The sequence below is a fragment of the Vanacampus margaritifer genome, chromosome 12 (assembly GCF_051991255.1).
Source record: "Vanacampus margaritifer isolate UIUO_Vmar chromosome 12, RoL_Vmar_1.0, whole genome shotgun sequence".
Lineage (NCBI taxonomy): Eukaryota > Metazoa > Chordata > Actinopteri > Syngnathiformes > Syngnathidae > Vanacampus > Vanacampus margaritifer.
Genome location: NC_135443.1, coordinates 7968514 through 7989996, shown reverse-complemented (window position 1 = coordinate 7989996; position 21483 = coordinate 7968514). Strand labels below are relative to the sequence as shown.

Sequence of the window (21483 nt, the reverse complement as noted above, 5' to 3'; positions counted from 1 at the left end):
AAATGTCTGGCAGGTTAAACGTCTCAATTTCTCTTAAATATGTGATATGTAAATGAGCTTTGCTCTGATTGGATCGCTGTTGTCCTTAATTTGAATATGTAAAACTTTTTTTTCACTCGCCCCAAATTGTGCCTAGAAATCGAGTTGGTTAAGAACTGAATGTTCTCATTGTGACACTCAAGCCCATAGCATCTTAGCACTCTTCACCTGTGTCGGTTCAAAGCACTTGTGTCGTTTTTAGTTAATAAATGTATGGAGAAGCCAATTCAGGATGGCATTTGAGTTAGATTTATCAGCCGTCTGCAGTCTGCGTGTGCTCAGCAGGATCAAAGGGTTTGCCATCTGGAAAAGGTCACATCGCCATCTTATTAGCTACCGTTGTCCTTTTTACTCATGATTGCAACATATGCACTTTTGTGGTCATTGCTTATGAAAGAGACTTTTCTTGTGGGTGTCAATAGTTTTCTTTAACCTTGGAGAACCCAAGAACCCTTTTCTTCTTTGGAAAATTATGAATTATACATTAAATGACTGCTATAAATTCACTGAACACCAAAATATATGTTTTTTCAATGTTTTTTTTCAATTTATTCCCTAATTTAGGATTAGGGCGAAATTTGACCCTTTTGGGATTTAGGGGTATCATTTAGAAAAATCTGAATAACAAAAACTGTCAGTAAACTATTTAGAATTTAAGAAAATAATCAATCAAATACACAGCTACATTGAACAATATCATTTTTTTGTTTTATTTGTTGCATTTTAGCCATCTTGTCACCACCACTCTGGCTCATGTAAGTGCAATATTCATCCACTAGATGGCCCCATGCAGGGGTCAGAAGTGGCACTCTGGACTTTTGAAGTTAAATTTGTAAAAAAAAAAAAAGGTCTTTGTTATTTGAGTAGCAGAATTTATAGGGGCCAAATTTGATCCCGTTGGGTTCTCCAGGGTTAAAGTGGAAGATTCCGAGGACCATTTATATGTAGACTTTTTATCATTTTGAATCTTCAATATTTTATCATTTTACTGCACATAAACCTCTCTCTGCATAAGCGCTCACTAAAAAAGATTGACGAAAATGGGGTGCTTTTTTTCCCCCTTGTGCAGGCCTGTTTTTATTTGATAACAATAAATGAGCTTCATATAGTGTTCAAAACACTCAGGAATGCCTTTGTGTCAAAAAATGAATAAAAAACTCCTATCGAAACTCAGACATGATCTGCTTCTTCCTCTGGTCGTTGAATCGGTTGGAGGCTGGTGTCTGTGGATCTCACTCTGCTTCGTCTGTCCTTCCTTCCTTTCCTCAGTTTCTCCTTTGGTCTCTTGAGGTCGTCCTGATTTGTTAGAATTTGGATGTTTCTGGGGTTGGTGAAGGACTCTGGTTGGTGGCCCGGTGGGTGGTATCTGGTTGGTGCTGGATTTCACTTTCCTTTCCTTTCTTTGGTCCTTCCTCGGGTCTCCTGACGGCCTCACGGCTCTGGCTGGAAGTGTTCCGTTTAGGTGAACGGTTTGGGATTTTTAAATAGGTTTTAGGTGAACTAATGAATACACACGCACACATGCACATGCACATACACATTCTCACCCACATACAAAATAAAAATATATTAAAAAAAAGAGAGCAATGATGATGACATTTCAAATCGGTAAAATTACCGAATGAACAATACTGAGCTCTCCAGAAAAAAAAAAACAGAGAAAGGTAGAGCTGGCATACATAAGTGCCAATGTTCAGCCCAACCAACGATCCCTGTAAAAGGAAAGCTACCAAATCATCATTGTTTGGAGTGCTCCGTCTATATGTCGTGGTACACTTAATTTCTTTGTTTTGCCACCCTGTTTGATCCTAGCGCTTGATAGAAATAACAAAAGACCCAGTGATAAGCGGCCTTTTGGGTGCAGCTAGATTTTATCGATCCAATTTCCGTTGTTTTTTGTCCCGCTGGGGGAGCCTTTATGTTTGAATCAGCTGTCTTTTTCACACAAGTCATTGAAGTGTCCGCGTCACTGTAAAGTACTTCACCTTTTGTGAACGTTCTCTTCTGAAACCATCTTTTTAGCTGCCAATCAAAGAAGCTTTCTGACTGATGAATGAGGAAGCGCCGGTAAATAAAACAAACAGTAATATCGAACCCGATGTTCATCCATTTTTTTGTGAATGTGTGTGTGTGAATTTTTCGAGTGCCGTTTTTTTTTTTTTTTTTGCATAAACGTGGGTCCTGTCTTCGGTCCTCCTTGGAAACATTCGGCAACCATCGGAACAAAGAAGTGCTTGGTCGTCTTGATGTATGTGAAGTCACGTGTGATGACGCAAGAGCTTTCCTTCCCTTCCCTTAGGACTGGATTCTTGACCAGCGGTGGAAGAAAATGTGTGTTGATATATGAGCAGAACTGTTAAATGCTGCTCTGTGACATTTGGGCCAGCTATTTGGACCCTTGTGAAAATGGTCAAGTGTCTAGCTCGCAGCTGTCACCCAAAACCAACACCAATCAGGTCATTTCAGCCTCTGTGATGAACCTTTCTCCCATGCGCAAACATTATGCACATATAAACACAGCCTTTCACCAGCAGGCATTTGTTTGATGTTCCACTTAGGGGGGGCCTTTGTGTCTTTAATCTGCCTCCGACACTTGATGAAAGATGCTTGTAGAGAGCGGGCAAGCATATAGACGCACAATGAAGTGATGTCATCATAGGAGGAAAAAGGATTTGGATTAACGTTGTGTTCATGTTACACCGTGAATTAAGAATCTGTTCGTGTCCAGTTGATGGGGGGAACAAGCATATGCAATTATGCACGTTCCAGGTAATTTAACGGATCCAATGCCATTATTGTCAAATTAAATGTCTTGTTAGCTTGGAACATTTTATTGCACCATTGACCAACCCATTCATCATTTTTCAATTTGAATTTATGACAACTATTAAAAAAAAAATTGTGCCCTGTATCCTGAACAATTTAGCGTATAACTACTTGTTATCATGTTAATAAACAAGCCACAACAGTAGCCATAATTGGACCAAGCCCTCCGCAGTGATAATGTTGTGTTAGGAAAGTACATAACTATTAACTCATTCACTGCCAAAAAAAAAAAGATTATTATTATTATTGTTATTTTTTTTTTATTGGAATTAATCGCATGACTTCACTAGTTAACTCACGATTAATCACACATTTTATATCTGTTCTAAATGTACAATAAAATTCTAGGTTTTCATATTCTTGTTAACAAAAGTGTAAAAAAAAAGTTAAACTCTAATAGAAATAGTTAAAATTATTTTTTGCCGTTTATAGCCGTCAACGGCAGTGAATGAATTAAAAAAAAATAAATGGAAAGAAAATATTATAAAAAAAATTGGGGCGTCAGGCGATTAAAGTTTTTAATCGTAATTAATCTCATGACTTCACTAGTTAACTCGCAATTAATCACAAATTTCATATCTGTTCTAAATGTACAATAAAAAAATTCTAGGTTTTCATATTCTTGTTAACAAAAGTGTAAAAAAAAAAAAGTTAAACTCTAATAGAAATAGTTAAAATTAATTTTTGGCGTTTATAGCCATCAACGGCAGTGAATTAATTAAAAAAAAAAAATGGAAAGAAAATATTCAAAAAAATGTTGGGGCGTCAGGCGATTAAAGTTTTTAATCGTAATTAATCTCATGACTTCACTAGTTAACTCGCGATTAATCACAAATTTCATATCTGCTCTAAATGTACACTAAAAAAATTCTAGGTTTTCATATTCTTGTTAACAAAAGTGGGAAAAAAAGTTAAACTCCAATAGAAATAGTTAAAATTATTTTTTGCCGTTTATAGCCGTCAACGGCAGTGAATGAATTAAAAAAAAAATAACTGGAAAGAAAATATTATAAAAAAATTTGGGGCGTCAGGCGATTAAAGTTTTTAATCGTAATTAATCTCATGACTTCACTAGTTAACTCGCGATTAATCACAAATTTCATATCTGCTCTAAATGTACACTAAAAAGATTCTAGGTTTTCATATTCTTGTTAACAAAAGTGGAAAAAAATGTTAAACCAATAAAAATAGTTGAAATAAATTTTTGACGTTTATAGCCGTCATTGGCAGTAAACGAGTTAATACCACTGTAAAGAAGCCGCATAGGACCCAAGACGAGGTCTTCAGCGGAGAACATGAAATGCTCCTACACTTTTACCATTTTCTATCTTTTATTGACACATTTTTCTTGCCAAGCCCGTGACAAATAAACATTTATAATAAACAATGCAAAATCCCAATAAAGCTCAAACTTAACCTCGGCAATTTTAACTCTCCAATTTTTGCCGTGTATTGTTGCGCAATATTACAAAGTGATGCGAAATTGATACGCTCCCTCCACGCTCCAAAATAATTTTGGTGATTTTACGCCTCTGCATCAAATTGTGCCGTCACATCCAAACCCATCAAAATAAGACAAATGAATACATAACAAATGAGCAGCCACACACTGTAATCAGTCGTTTTTCCCTGAACAAATAACCATCAAGATCTACTTTGCACTTTTTTGTCATGTGGCTAAATCTGAATTTTAAGTCGTCTTTTCAGCATAGCAAACAGATTTCAAAAGCATTCAGAACAAACGGGTCGTTATGGAGACGCGGGCAAACAAAAAAAGGGAGCTATGCCTAATTTGCACTTATATGAAAAGCGACAGGGTTTCGGTTCGCCCACATGATCCCTTTTTTGTCGTCGTCATTGTACCTGCATTGAGAAATTAATGATCTGTCATGGATGTAACCACGATCAATTAAAAAAAAAAAAATACAAGTACTATCATCAGTTGTCTGAATCGCTGTCAGGGAAGTAGAGAGGAGACACATTTCCATCGTTATCAATTTGGCATTTGAGTTGTTTGCGTCCCTTTTGAAAGCCGAGGCTTGTCACTCATATAAACACGGAGCCTCCTACCCAAAAAGCCTGAATGACATACCGGGAACGATGAAGTCTGTTTCGTTGAAGCAATCGGACCAATTGACCACATTATCAGTTTGTCAACTGATCTCTTAAAAACCTGCAATTCATTAAAAAAAAAAAAAGAAAAAAGCGGAAGCACTCAACTACATGATATATTTAATTTGGATGAGATGATGCACAGTACAGCTAAAGTAATTACATTTTTTTTCTCTCAAGAGCATTTATAAATCAACTTCTGTATACAGTCAGCGAGGATCATTACTCTAAATAAAACGGATGCGATATTTAAAAAATAAGACAAATAAGTAGTTGCTTTAGTAGATGCTTTCAAATCAAATTGAGAACGAAATCCTGCCTATTTCTCGGATAGCATTTCAAAAGGTGGCAAAAGGTGGTTAACTCTTTGACTGCCAAAAACGTTAAATAACGTTTAGTAAAATCCTATGGAGTGCCAAAGACGTTAAAAGACTTTTTTTTTTCAAAACAGAGGTGAAACTAACCATTTTCTATTGTTGATTACTTAAAAACGGAATAAGGTAGAAACAAACTTTTTTTCTGATGAAAGATGAGAGTCCAATCTTTCATTTGGTAGTATGTGTGTTTCCATAGTCCAAACACATAATTTTCTGTGGACCTTGAAAGATCAGTCAAAAATGCTTAAATCGGCTGGCACCCACGGCATCCCTTTTCTGAAAATGTCTGGCAGTCAAAGAGTTATCCCTGGAGAATCCACGGGGTCAAATTTGGCCCCTATAAATTCTGCTACTCAAATAACAAAGACCTTTTTTTTTTAATTTTTTTTTTTACAAATTTAACTTCAAAATTCCAGAGTGCCACTTCTGACCCCTGCATGGGGCCATCTAGTGGATGAATATTGCACTTACATGAGCCAGAGTGGTGGTGACAAGATGGCTAAAATGCAACAAATAAAACAAAAAAATTATATTGTTCAATGTAGCTGTGTATTTGATTGATTATTTTCTTAAATTCTAAATAGTTTACTGACAGTTTTTGTTATTCAGATTTTTCGAAATGATACCCCTAAAGGGTCAAATTTCGCCCTAATCCTAAATTAGGGAATAAATTGAAAAAAACATATATTTTGGTGTTCAGTGAATTTATAGCAGTCATTTAATGTATAATTCATAATTTTCCAAAGAAGAAAAGGGTTCTTGGGTTCTCCAGGGTTTAATAAGAAAAGGCCATGTGATACTAAAAAGGATGCTCATTGAAACTGCTGAAAGGTGTTCCGATCATTAGTTGCTCAGGAATAGAAAGAGCAAAAGACGGATGTAAGAAAAGGGTATTTGTATTGTAAAGTACGTGACTAATGATTCCTCAGTGTAGGTATTAGAAGAGCCCAAGTTAACAGTCAACGACCAGGCGAGCATGTCATTTCCCAACTAATGAGACCACATACTAAAGGATCAACAGAAAGCTTTCTGAATGAAAATAGCAGGAAACCTATAATGTGGCTGTGCCTCGCTCTGTCATGTACAAAGCGCCGGCTCAATTTACCTCCCCCCTTGAGGAGAATTGATCAGGGAAAGAAGCGATTAGAAGCAAACAAAAACATGTTGTTGGGGAAAATCTCTCATCTTTTTAATCTAATTTTCACCGTGCCTGCTACCGATTGTCAAGGAGAATTAGAATAGGGCGTATAATTGGCACGGGAAAATGGAAACGGACGATGAGTGTGTCGTCTGTCAATCGGCACAAAATGGAAAATTGCCACAGGTGATGGGATCTGTCGGAGCAGGCTAACACATTTTATAATTGTGCAAACCATTGTTGGTCGACTATTTTAGAACATATCTATGTATGTGAGGGGAAAACAATAGGGGTGGGAATCTTTGAATGTCTCACGATTTGGGTGTGCGATTCGATTCAGAATCGATTTTTGATCCAAAATGATTTGATTGACAATGTTTTTTGCTTCAATTTATGGATGTTCAAGGAATCGTAATCATCTACTCCAGTCTGACTCGCTAATGCTAATTAGCGCTCTACTCGCGGTACTTTTATCACTCAAAAGAACGGCTCCACGCTGCAAAGAAAACAACTTTTATTGGAATAACTTTATCGTGACTTTTTCCTTCTACTCTCTAATGTGGCTACAACTTAACAGTGTATCAGACCGTGTGGAACCACACTGCCCCTTAGTGGCCAAATTGGGTACAACAGGAACAGCGCTCCCAATAAAGGCACACACAAACAAAGGAAAGACAGTATAAAATAATTTAAATAAAATCAATTTTGGGACATTTAAAATTGATAATTGGGAATCGCAATTCTCATGAGAATCGATTTTTTTTGGCACACCCCTAGTATTTACTTCCATATATGGTTCTTTTGCTGCCCCTTAACGGTCCCCTTAAGCTTGGAAAAAGGTGAAGCTAGGTCATGTGAGTAGGGATGTCGCAACATGAACAGCGCTCCCAATAAAGGCACACACAAACAAATAAAAGACAGTATAAAATAATTTAAATAAAATCGATTTTGGGACATTTAAAATCGATTCTGAATCGTACTAAATGAGAATCGCAATTCTTATTAGAATCGATTTTTTTTTTGGCACACCCTTAGAAAACAAAAATAACCGCCCATTTGTCGATTGTTAATTTCCCCGCAGTCAATCAAGGACATTTTGTTGAATGCCCATCCGTCGTGTTAATATGATGAAATTCAAGTAGGATTTTGTAAATACTAAATGAAACGATAATTCCGTTAAAATTATTATCAAAGAATGCATGGAGGCGGCACCTGGTAATTTTTTGAACAGTACGAGAATGTTAAATAAAAAATGTGTTAGAATATTAAAATGGAGTGATGTGGAAATTTGGAGGTGAAGCATCATCTTGGAGCGGATTGCAATCCACTTTGGAGGGTGCGCTTAATTTTTTTGCAAATTGCTTTGTGTGTAGCTTGACACCTGTTCTGTATCATTAGGTCTAAGTACTCGTCGAACCCCACATTGTGTGACATCACGGATAACCGGGATATAATAGGCGCTGACGTAAACACCTGGGCGGTTACTGGCCATGCATCCCACCCCTCAACCTCCTCATCAGAACAAGGGTTGCTAATTGGATATGGCAGGGAATTGCTGTGTACTTGCCTCGCGGCGACTCGTACCCTATAACCATACACAAATCGATCTGACATGTGGTATTAGATTCAATTACCAAGCAGCGCAGTGACAGGGAAAAAAAAAAAAAAAAGATGTGCTCAACCTCCACCACTGTATCTCACACGCACCCCTCCCGAACCTGCTGGAGAGCAGCGGGGTGATGTTCAGCCAACCAACATGAGATGCTCCACATCCAAGCTCTGTCGAGCTCCCGCAACAAAACACATCCAGAATGACCAGTGTTAGGAATTTTATTTGATAAAAGTAACTTGTGATTTTTATTCTCCACACTTTTTTTTTTTTTGCCGTTAAACAACTCCCACAAATTTCAACACAAATTCACGCCTCCCGGGGTGTATATATTGTCTGATTTCACATTACTTCCAGTTTTTGCACAATTTAACGTGAAATATTTTTTCCCATTCATTTTCAATGGGACAGACATTTACATTTTTTTTTCTTTCTTTCTTTTTTTTCTGGAGAGCTCAGTATTGTTCATTCAGTAATTTTACCGATTTGACATGTCATCATCATTGCTCTCTCTTTTTTTTATTATTATTTTTTTTAATATATATATATATATTTTTTATAATTTTTTATTTTGTATGTGGGTGAGTATGACGTTGACATTTTTCTAATTCCCACTTTCCACGCCCACTTCCATACCATAAGTGTGAATTGCCTAGTACCTGGCGATTCGATTCGTACCGCGATTCATAGGTCACAATTCGATACCGATTAATCCCGATACGAATCTATAAATTTATTATTGCGCTCCCCCCCCCCCAACCCTAAGTAAGACGTTATGTTGAATATTCCCGTAAAAAAATGATGTTTAAAAATCGATTCGGCCGCATATCAAATCGATTCGAAAATTGCGATATCGCGATATATTGCAGAATCGATTTTTTTCTAACAACCCCAATACTTATTACCACCTGTCGGATACTGCTCAGTCCATTTTTTTTTTCATTTAGAAACATTGATAATACTTTTTTTTTTTCAGACCGATACCAGTACGAGTTCAATTCTTGAGTAGTCACTAATACTGATACCAAGTATCGTTACGGCAAGTGCGTTCGATTTATCAAATTTCCCAAAACAGTGACAGATCATTTTAAAAAAAGACCCATTAATACCAATGTAGCATTTTTCCTTCATCGCATGAAATTAATGACAATTTTATATTCTCATAATTTCTAGTTCCTGGTCGTAAAAGAGCCACAAGAGGGCAGTCGATACTGGTATCGGCCACCGTCAGGAGTATCGATACCTTGAAATAAGGCAGTAAAAATATTGCTCAAACATACTTTTATAATAATTTTACATTTCCAACATAAGGACTTGTTGACTTGCTGATACATTTGAAGTCATATCAGGATTTCCTATCAATGCATATGTAGCGCTCTTAACAGATGCCGCAAATGTATTTTATATCAGTACCGGTAGTAATTGGGATCAAAGCAATACTAGTGTCTGTCCTGGAGGTTAAAAGAGACAACTCTAAAGTAGTGCTTGGCCGCCATTTGAACATATTAACCTTTCATTTGTTCTCAGTGGCAGTGCAGATAAAAGAGAGGCTGCATTTGCCGAAACAAATGGCAAATTGTTCCATTTGCATCCTGCTAGCAGGTGCTTCCGAGTTCTACCTTTTTCCTTCTCCGAGACACGAAACCAGGAGCTGCTTTGCTGCCTGTGTCAATTGTCAATGTTGATGAGGTTAGTTACCCGCTGCTGCTGCTCACCCGAGAAGAAGCGCCACTTCTCCAAAATTAAACTCTGCTATTTAGACAATACCAAAATTGGGGCAGATTTAATTTATATCTCACTTTATTTAAATTTGCTTTTAGCTTATTTTATCATTGTTATTATTATTATTATTTTATTTTATTTATTTTTTTTTTACATTTTACGATGATCCAAAGGGTTTTTTTTGAAACGAGACGAGAAAAATTGGTAATCTTCGTAATCTTATCATTTGCGACGCGAGTTTTTTTTGTAGCGTGTTTAACGGGATTCTGCAACAGTTTGCTCTTCGGATCAACTTCCACGTAGATAAAAGGCGCAACGGCGTCATTGTTGCCGGTCGTACAGCTGCACACACAGCCAGACTACCGCACTAATGAATGCTGCTCAGCACCTACGGGTCTGATGGCAGCTGTTCATACAATAAAGGACGGCATCTTTTCCAAAACATCACTAGGTGTTGCAAAGCCCGGTAGAAAATGTCCTCAGCCGTGTCATTTTAATAAGTGAAATCGTGTAATTGACAATGTGTTGAACCTACCTTTTGTAGTTTGATAGAGTTGAGAGACTCAGCATTTTTGCTTTATTTATTGTGACAGGACAACTTGTGGCCGCGTCACCATGGCAACGCGCCTGCTCACAATGCCCCCGAGCATCTGACGGTGTTTAGAACATCGCAGAGCGAACATCCCTACTCACATGACCTAGCGTCACCTTTTTTCCAAGCTTAAGGGGACCGTTAAGGGGCAGCAAAAGAACCGTATATGAAAGTAAATACTAGGGGTGTGCCAAAAAAATCGATTCTCATTTAGTACGATTCAGAATCGATATTAAATGTCCCAAAATCGATTTTATTTAAATTATTTTATACTGTCTTGCCTTTGTCTGTGTGTGCCTTTATTTGGAGCGCTGTTCATGTTGTACCCGATTTGGCCACTTAGGGGCAGTGTGGTTCCACGCGGTCTAATACACTGTTAAGTTGTAGCCACATTAGAGAGTAGAAGGAAAAAGTCACGATCAAGTTATTCCAATAAAAATAGTTGTTGTTTTTTGCAGCGTGGAGTAGTTTTTTTGAGTGATAAAAGTGCCGCGAGTAGCGCGCTAATTAGCATTAAGGAGTCAGACTGGAGTAGATCATTACAATTCCTTGCACATCTGTGGATTGAAGCAAAAAAACATTGTCAGTCAAATCATTTTGAATCAAAAAATCGTCCTTAATCGAAAATCGATTCGGAATCGAATCGTGAGACATTCAAAGATTCCCACCCCTAGTAAATACGTATGGTCCAGCGTGTCAGGGCCACAGACTTTATAAATAAACCCATCATCGGGGGTTTACCTTTTTATCATCTCATATCTACAGAGGAGCAACGCGGGAGGAGGTAGAAATATTTTGGGAAAATGAGTTGAGCCCTTTTCAATCTCCTAATTTCAATGGAGACGTCTACTAAAGTTGACGTCACATCATTCTTGCGTGTAATAAATATAAATAAACAGTCTGTGTTGCTAAATGACTAATATCACCACAAATGTCAACTTTATGGTTAACGTTTCAAGTGGGATTAAATTAAAGTCACAACTGTTATTTGACCCAGGTCAGATATATGAAAAAATTGGAATTGAGTCGTTCAGGGGAAAAAAAAAAAAATCCAATTTGGGTTGCATTTGCTTGAAGTGTGAACGTAGCCTTAGATCAGGGGTGGCCAAGTTCGGTCCTCAAGAGCCACTATCCAGCTTGTTTTTCATGTCTCTCTCCAGTAACACACCTGATTCGTGATCAGGATCGTTATAAGGCTTCTACAAATCTCGCTGATGAGCTGATCATTAGATTCAGCTGCGCTAAAGGAGGGAGACATAGAAAACAGGCTGGATAGTGGCTCTCGGGGACCGAACTTGGCCACCCCTGCCTTAGATTGAACACTGGGTGTAACCCGAGTTTAGAGGAAGCTGAACTTCCCTTGCAGTCTTCGAGCAATCGCCACTGATGTGTCACATGAAAAATGGAAGATAGTCAAAGTTTGCATTATCTGGTATTTGCTAAACTGTAACTTATATGTGTTCAAGTGTCTTGTATTGATTTTGGTGGTGAAACTTCTCTTGCACTCTCCGGTCCCTTAGCTCTTTGACTGCCAGACGTTTTCGGAAAAGGGATGCCGTGGGTGCCAGCCGATTTAAGCATTTTGACTGATCTTTCAAGGTCCACAGAAAATTATGTGTTTGGACTATGGAAACACACATACTACCAAATTAAAGATTGGACTCTTATCTTTCATCAGAAAAAAAGTAATCAACAATAGAAAATGGTTAGTTTCACCTCTGTTTTGAGACAAACGTCTTTTAACGTCTTTGGCACTCCTCCATAGGATTTTACTAAACGTTATTTAACGTTTTTGGCAGTCAAAGAGTTAATGACATAATTTTGCCGTATGTTTCGTTGGATCCAGATTTGAAGGTTGGAGTGTTTTTTTGTTTCTGCCAGCACACTTTCAAGTAATGGTCTTTAGCCTCCGCATTCTCTCCACAGTGAAATGTTGTTATAGTCTTCATGGAAGAGCTTGTAACAAAGCCAGATCACATTAGACGTGACCTGGAGGCAGACACGCACGCACGCACGCAAAAGCCATAAATGCTGAGTAAAGAGAGATTTCGTAGCCAGGCAGAAGTCATCAAGGTTTTCTTCATCCCAACAGTAAATTGAAAAGGTAATTTTGGGATTTGCGACATGACGTGATTTAGACGGTAACGCCGACATTCTGTCCATACCTGCAATTGGTTCAATGTTTACACGATGCACCTCTTTTCTTTTTCTTTCCCCCCGGAGCGGGTCACATACAGTGCGGGACTATATAGTGAATGAGGGGGTTAAGGGTGGACATTGGGATACAGCTCGCCTGCATTTTAGCCCCGCCCCCCCAAAAAATCTGTCCTGAAGTGAATTGTTCTCTAAAACGCATAAATGACATTAAAAAAAAGTCTTTAACGTTCTTAAGAATGTTTCTTTTGGAGACAGACTTGTCTATAGCACCGGAATCTGACTTTTGGATTCAAGTTTGTGAAAACGCATTTAAAATGACAAAACACACAAATTTACAACTTATCCAATATAAAATTATTCACAGAACATACATTACTCAATATATGATGAAGAAAATGGGACTCTCAGACTCCGACATTTGTCTCCAATGCTTACAAAACACTACAGACACTTATGTTCATGCTTTATGGTTATGTACTCCGGTTATGTATTTCTGGACTAAAGTCTTAGAAAAACTTTCCGCTATTTTGGACTGTAGGATACCTTTATCTCCAAACTTGTGTTTGCTAGGTGACCTAACAACAACTGACTTACCACATAAACAATTTCAATCTACACTTGTAGGCCTTACTATCGCGAAAAAAACAATTCTTGTTAACTGGAAAAATAAACAAACTCTGAATATCGACCAATGGTCTAACCTCCTCATAAATCACATTTTAATGGAAAAAATATCTGCCTCAAATAAAAACCAAATATCAAAATTTATAGAAACATGGTCTACGTTTATAGAATTTTTTAACCTAATTCTGGTTACTTAATTCTGTCTGTTAGCGAGAGCCACTACATCGTGATAACTTACATTAATGTTTCTGCATTTGGCAATTTATTATTATATTATATTATTAGTATGGGATTTTTTTTTAATGGGCTTTAGGTGAACTGATGAATACGCACACGCACGCACGCACATGCACGCTCGCACATGCACATGCTCACCCACATACAAAATATATATATATGTGTATATGTATATATATTTAAAAAAAAAAGAGCGAGAAAGAAATTTTTTTTTTAATTAATTTTTTTTTTTTTAAAGGAGAGCAATGATGATGTCAAATCGAATGAACAATACTGAGCTCTAAAAAAAAAAAAAAAGAATGTTTCTTTTTAAACATTTATTGAAGTGTGATTTTTTTTTTATTCAATATCAATTTTCAACATTTAAAAGTCATCATTACTTAAGTACATTTGTATATTCCTATATTCAAATATGGCATTAATGTTAACTGTGCATGATGTAACAAATCAAATGTGTGCAGACGACACAAAAAAAGATAATTAGAACGTCGTCCTCTTTTTCTTTATAATTTTTTTTACCCTATTAAAAAAAAACATTCATCTTAATATGTTAAATATGGCTTGTTTTCATACTTTCTAAATGTACATATTTGACATTTGAGTTTTATCTTGTTATTTAATGGGAACAAGTGTTTTATAAAATAAAAGGAAGACAAAGTTTTATTTATCTCTTCTTCCTTTGCTGATCCAAAATAATCATAATCTGATCAAAACCGTTTTTTTTTTAATCCATTGCACCAAGTGATTAATACTTAGTGAGACAAATAGAAATGTGTGTTGTAAAAAAAAGGTGCATCAATATACATAAATTAAAAATGCATCAATAATAGTTTTATAATCGAATCCTGGGGATTCCCACCCCTACTCGCCTTTTCACCTCGCAATAGCCCGTTTAAACTTCACCATTGATGATGTGGAAAATGGGGAGCGTGCACACAGAAAATGGCAACTACAGTAATTTCTGGACTATAAGCCGCTACTTTTTTTCACTTGCATTTGAACCTGTGGCTAATACAAAGGTGCGGCTTATCCATCAGATCACAAGTGTGGCGCACTATAAAGGAAGCGCAAGAGGCGTCAGGCAGAGCAAAACAAACTAAGTGAGCCCAAATACAGTAGGAGAGACAGGACTAGAGCGAGACCATTTGACCAGAAGCCGGTGCGGTAACGTTAAAACACCTGCGGCTTACAGTCAGGTGCGGCTTATATGTGTAATAAACTCGAGTATTCCCCAAATGTAGCTAGTGCGGCTTATAGTGAGATGCGCCTTATAGTCCAGAAATGACCTGGCTGTAACCAGCAGAATCACGGTTGGCTCAACTAGCTTGTGGTTGGCTACGGGAAGAATATCTACTTTTGCTGTCCTCACACTGTGACGCAGATTTTATGGGCAGTGTTATTCAGCATCAAAAACGCGTCTTTACGGCTGCTGTTTTTTTTTGTTCGCTAAATATCCTGAAATAATCAACATAATTGATGGTAAAGACATATTCACTTACTACTACTTCTTACTACCGTTATTGAAGTGAATCTCATCTATGCTAAGTGGTGACGCCATGTTTCTCTTTTGACGAGCATGGATCAGGATCAAGACTGTCCGTCATCCACTGAGCCCTTCTGAACCCTCCCCCCCCCTTGCCAGCTTGTGTAGACCAGCAGCTTATTCATGCCAAGCCTAACTCAATCACAGACTTCCACCAGAACCATAACGAATTACTGCAGGGGAAATTACAGTCATTTGTCTCAGCCGAGCCACGTCGTATTGGCTCTCTTTTTTCTTATACCAGGGCACCTGTACCATTTTCCTCCTCCTCCTCCTCCTCCTCCTCCACATTGCATTGGGCTCTTTTGTCAGCTATCATATTTGACTACAGTAACCCGCCAGTCGGCACAGACCGCGCCGACATGACTGTATATAGACACGCTCTTGGGCTTGAAGCAGGTCACCTCTGCATCACAACAGTTGTAATGTGGGATATGTGACTCGTGAGCTGTGGCTGTCATTAAGGCAGGCGGGGGTGGGGTTTAATTGCAGCCCTTTCATCTCACACGGAATTGCCACTTTCAGTTTGCGTCAGAGAAGGAGAAGATGTCAGTGGTCGACTCCAAGCTTTTTTGCCGCTGCTCAAAAGTCAGTCAGCCATAAAAACACATACCAAAACGAAGATTGGAGTCTCTTCCTTCATCAGGAAAAAAAAAAGTATTTGTATCTCTATCTGTTTCCATTTTGCAGCAATTAGCATTAGAATATAGCTAAGTTTCATCATTATTCAAAAACCTGTTGAAAACACTGGCAAAAAGAGCTTGTTGCAACACGTCCCTGGCTGATCTCTTATACTCTGCTGCCACCTGCTGGCCATTTTTTGTAATAACTATCATTACTTTAAGGCAGAGGTCCCCAACCCTGGTCCTCAGGGACCGGTATCCAGCCTGTTTTCCATGCCTCCCACAGCCAACACAGGTGATTCATATCATCAGCTAATCAGCAATCTCTGGAGAAGGCTGATAACGATCTCCACCTGTGTTGGCTGTGGAAGGCATGGAAAACAGGCTGGATACCGGTCCCTGAGGACTAGGGTTGGGGACCTCTGCTCTAAGGGACCTCGTCAGGTCAGAGGCTGCATCAAAGCCTTCTGTATGCTCTAGCATGAAAAAAACATTTAAAAAAACATATAAATATGTTTTTGGGAGTGAAGGACAAAGTAATAAAAAAAACGTATTTGTGTGAATGAGTTCATTTTAACCAGTCTTTTCTTTTTTTACATTGCAGACAGAGGTGATCAAGGGTCCGTGTGGCAGCGTGGGAATGACCTTCAGGCATGTGCCTGCCAGTGAGGGCGATGCAGTCCATGTAAGCATCGAGACGGTGACCCCTAACTCCCCCGCAGCCTTGGCAGACTTGCAGCGAGGGGATCGCCTCATCGCAATCGGAGGTTTGAGATGGCTTCTTTGACATTGGTCTTTGTAGAAGGCATTGTTAAGTTTCAATATGAGATCATCTGGTTATCAAAAACAAACGTAATGTCGAAGCAAAGGTCATTAATAAATGTTTTTTATTCCGTTTTTCAGTATATTAATTGACGTCAATTTTTCGGCAGGTGTTAAAGTGACGTCGTCGGTTCAAGTGCCCAAACTTCTGAAGCAGGCTGGAGAGAGGGTAGTGGTCCTGTATGAGAGGCCGGTCCGCCACCAGACTCCGTCCCTCGGAAGCCTGGGAACTCTTCAGGAGGGATTCGGACAGCTGGAAGAACCGGGCTTCATATCCCAGCCGGGGGGATATGAAGAGGACCCGGCCCCCATCACCACCCTGTCCGACATGACTGACAGTAAAGACATGGACTCTGAATTTGAAGAGTTGCTTGTCGACTCCAAACCTAGCCACAACGTCGGCCCCGTCAGCACCAGTGAAAATAAGGATGATTTTTTACTTACAGTAAACCAAAGCCCCAAAAAAACAGTGGCCAACTTGGCTTCGAAACCTCTTGGGACGATCTCACCCATCCTCAACCGTAAGCTAAACCTCGTGGGCCTCCAATCACCGCTAAAGCCCCAACCTAAAGAATCACCAAAGCCCTCACGACAGAAGACGAGCAACGATCCAGGAGATAGTTTGCAGCGCCCCACTATACCGCCTCCACCCCCACCATCCCGTCCCCCAGTGCCACCAAGACCTCAAATACGGTTGTCGTCTGCCAGCTCCGAAACCCTTTCTTCCGAAAGTGTCGATTCGACAACAAACGCAACTCCTGTAACATCGACTGCGACAACCACGCTGAGCGCTTCTGAGAAATCTCCTGAAAAAGCTCCTCCCACTGGAGCCATTGAAGATGGCGGTGAAAAGACTTGCGTCAAACCGAACGAGGGGAAGTCCACCAGGCCGTCAGAGTCCAGCGATGATATTTCAATCTCATCCTTCTCTGGTATCAAGGCTGACCAGGCGAAGGACAAAGTTTCCGAAGGTTCCTGCAGCACACGGGACAGTCTCGAAGAGCGCTCCTTCTGGGAATCCCCCGAAACGATGTTCCGTAACCAGACAACGCGTTGGCCCAAGGCCTCTGTTGTGTTTGAGGTGGACAGCAACCATAAGTACCTTAACGTGGCCCTTTGGTGTAAAGATCCCTTTAAGCTGGGCAGTTTGTTGTGCCTGGGTCATGTCAGCCTCCAGCTGGAGCACGTCGCCCTTGAATGTATGGCAACATCTTCGGCAGAATATCAGAGCACATTTCGGCTCGGGCCTCCGCAGCCGCGAGCTAACGTTAGCCGCACCGCACTACGCAGCCTCAGCAGCCACAAAGGCTTCAATGAGAAGTTGTGTTACGGAGATGTTACGCTCAATTTCTGTTACCTGTCGGGGGATGATTTGGACTATCCCGGATTGGCAGAGAGGGAGCGCGAAGGGAGTCTCCACGATGAAGATCTAAGAGAGCGGGAGAGGGAACATATCTCCGCAGCCCCGCGTGACGACTTGGCCTACGGTGGCATGCAGCTAGTTGAGGTTCGCCACAACTTCCAGGACACTCAGTTCCAAAACCCGACCTGGTGCGAATATTGCAAAAAGAAAGTTTGGACCAAGGCGGCGTCGCAGTGTATGATCTGCGCCTACGTTTGCCACAAGAAATGCCAGGAAAAATGCCTCGCTGAGAACCCCTTCTGCGTGGCAGCGACCGAACGTCGAGGAGCCGACCCCGAGGCCAAGTCCACCATCAATCGGGCCACCACTGGCTTAACCCGCCATATAATCAACACCAGCTCCCGTCTGCTCAACCTACGGCAGGCCCCCAAGACTCGCCTGGTTGAGCAGGTAACGGACGTAGTTCCCGGAGCAGTGGACCCCTCCCCCAAACACACCCCAAACACCTCCGACAATGAGAGCAGTGATACCGAGACCTACACGAGCGGCGCCAGCCCTTCCAAGCAACCCGCCGGCAGCGGGGGAAGCAGCAAACTGGTTCGCAAGGAGGGCGGTTTGGATGACAGCGTGTTCATTGCCGTGAAAGAGATCGGCCGCGACCTCTACCGAGGTTTGCCCACGGACGAACGTTCCCAAAAACTTGAGCTGATGCTGGACAAGCTGCAGCAGGAAATCGATCAGGAGTTGGAGCACAACAACGCCCTCCTGATGGAGGAGAAGGAGACCGGCGATCCCAGGCGTAAGGTCCTCATTAGTTCGGCCCTTTCCAAGTCGGGCGAAAGACTCCAGGCGCTCACGCTGCTCATGATCCACTACCGCGCGGGCATTGAGGACTTGGAGTCGGTGGAGAGCACCTCCCCTTCGGAGCAACAGTGTTTTAAGGGCAAAGGCGATGGGCTCGAAGAGGAGGCCCTGATGGGTGCGGAGGTCTACGACAGTGACATCTGCAGCCCGGTGGACTTACAACTGTTGGATGACATCACCGAGGAGCAGATCTGTGTGGAGGCGCTCCACTAAACAAGACTGGAAAGCAGATAAGGTTGGAACATTTTGGATCTCTGCCCCTTGGTTTGTTTTTTTGGAGGGGGAGGGTTAGCTCACTATTTGAAAGGGGGATACCGTCCATTCTTTTTGAAGTCGTCGACGAAATACATGAAGGAATTCCCTCCGACTTGGTTGCACATGTTACTGCTTTTATTTTGCACCGTGTCCATGCTTTAGGTTTCAAAGGGAAACACAACAAGGTAGTGTTGCTGGGATATTGTTCGTTCAAGATATTTTTCGGAGGACTCAAAGTGTCTTTGTAAAACTTGATCCTTCTCGATGATGTTTTCACTCGCCGCTATTATTGTGTGCAATGAAAATAATTGTTCGGTAGTAATTTACTGTAAAGGTCAAAACGACTGCAGCGTGGGGGCGAGAAACATCCTTAACACGAACACTGCAGTCAAGCTTTCTTACCTTTTTGTTTGAAGCACTTTTAAATGCAGACCTTTTTAATATTCAAAAATCAGTCCCTTCTTTGGGGGATTTTAGCAGCTGCACAATAAATGCAATGGGTATTAAGTTTTCATTTTAGTTGCATCTCCTCAGCCAAACATGTTTCATATAAACCGTACATGTTTTTCCATGAAGATTTAAAGGAGCTACTGTCCTGTTCTTTGTTAAATATTTTTAAATAACATTTTTGAAATGTTTATTTCATAAATATGTGAATAACTTGGTGGATTTTTGATTGTTTTGTTTCAATTTCCAAATTATATTTGACCCATATTTGGAGCTTATGTGTTTTTTCCCTGTTTTCAGTTTACATTTATGTGTGAAGAAAATAATACTTAAAAAAAAAAAGTTTCTGTATGATGTTGTTCATGCGGTGTGAGTGCCAGATATGTTTCTCAAATGGTTTTTTGTTACCCCATTATTTGCAGACATTGAGTATTCTTGTCTTCAGCCCTAACAAGCCATCAGCTCCCTAAATGTTATTCGCTTATTCATTTTCTCTGAAAGCTCCTGGAGAGTCACTGGATAGTGTTTTTGTTTTTTTTTTATTATTATTTGAACTCAAAACTCTATTATTACTGTGGTTACTGCCAATTTAGTGCCACTTCAAGTCTCCGCAAATACGGTTTGATTCAAACATTAGCTAGTTTGCTATCTTTTGGTTAGAATTGTTAAACAACAAAAAGTCAAATGTGAGGCACAAAATAAAAAGCCACTTTGAGTAATCACCGGCTGAAACACTTTTACAGCATTTGGGATGAGAGTGTGAAAGCAGTTTAAACATAATGCTGTCAAACCGAAGTCAATTTCTTTTCTAGGGTTTCTAGGTTGACTAAGCTGCTAATGTTCAGTCTTTGTCAAGATGAGTTGAACTCCAATTGTAAATGGGTCAATGCTTTGCAGGTTATTGATCTGGCTTACACCTGAAGAAACGTTCATAATCTTTCCAGCCTCTTTCATCTTCTACAGCAGCTATTTATCACTTGCATATCAAATGATTCAAATGTTAGGAAAGCAAAGAACTACCCTTAAATCAAAGCCAAAAGAGAAGTGGTTAACAGTACACAGACAATCACGTTGGTCCAATTCATATCTGACTGTGAACTGATTGAGAGGAACTATTTTGCCCTTTTGATCCAAGTCATTGTCCAAAACCGGCAAGAACGTTGTGTGAGGTTTGAGGGATTTTTTTTTTTTTTAGTTTCTTCCAAAACTTTGCACCTTGGAGATTCTCATCAGGTGTTGTTCAAGGTCATGTTGGATGATGGAGCACAGTGAGGTAATGACTAATTCTGAGGTCTCAGTGACATTTAAGTACACATTTGTTTCAATGAAGCATTAGCTAATAGTTAGTATGAGCATCAAGTCATGATATTGCATTATTCAAAACGGGAATGAACGAACGTCTGCAGTCTTACTCAATAATACTATCATTGACTTTTTGTTAAAAATCTCCAACTTCCACAGTAACTTCAATGTTTGTCAAACTAAAGTGTAACAGCCCTCTAATTAATTCAGGTCTACCTTTATTCTCATATTCGTACATTTAAACTTCTGAGCTACATGGGATTGACGGACATCTGAAAAAGCAACGCCTGCATAATTGTCAATACTGCAGAGGCAGACGGATTAGAAAGTACCCGCTTGACCACCTTTTGATTATTTTCTTATCCTGGACGTTTCACAAATTTTGCGTGTTGCTTTTGTATACTGGCTGAATGGTTTCTATACATGTCTCAGTCTGTCACTGTACATTCAGATTTGTGCAATATTCTTATGTTGGACATGAAGCTAATGGCTATATAATTTCTCTTTCGTCATTTGAGCCGCGTATCCTGTGTACCTGTCTGTCTAATGAAGTCATGCAGTCTGTCAGAAACCTGAGAGGTGACATTCTCACTGTAAAACTCACTTTTAGGCCTGCCAAGCTTTGCTTTTGCCTCAGCTGCTGTTACAATGTGATCAATCGACCACACTACTGTTTCTCAATTGCTTGTGCCCATCACAGCTTTTCAGCAGGTAAGGTCTTCATATGGTAGGGATGTTGTGCACCGTTTTTTTCTGAAGGTTCATGTAATGAAGCTTTATTGTACTTATCCTAAATAAACAAGCTTGAATTTATTTACTGTGCCTTGTAGT

The 21483-nt window shown here is 39.8% G+C and overlaps 1 protein-coding gene across 1 annotated transcript in view; it reads left to right on the top strand.

Moving 5' to 3' along the window:
* pdzd8 (PDZ domain containing 8) overlaps nucleotides 1-21465 on the top strand; it is a 30765-nt gene extending 9300 nt beyond the window's left edge. The window contains exons 4-5 of the mRNA XM_077582538.1: nucleotides 16204-16366; nucleotides 16532-21465. Coding sequence (XP_077438664.1) covers nucleotides 16204-16366; nucleotides 16532-18861 — 2493 coding nt within the window. The 3' untranslated portion in view covers nucleotides 18862-21465. The remainder of the gene's footprint in view (nucleotides 1-16203; nucleotides 16367-16531) is intronic.
* Nucleotides 21466-21483: the final 18 nt, after the last annotated feature.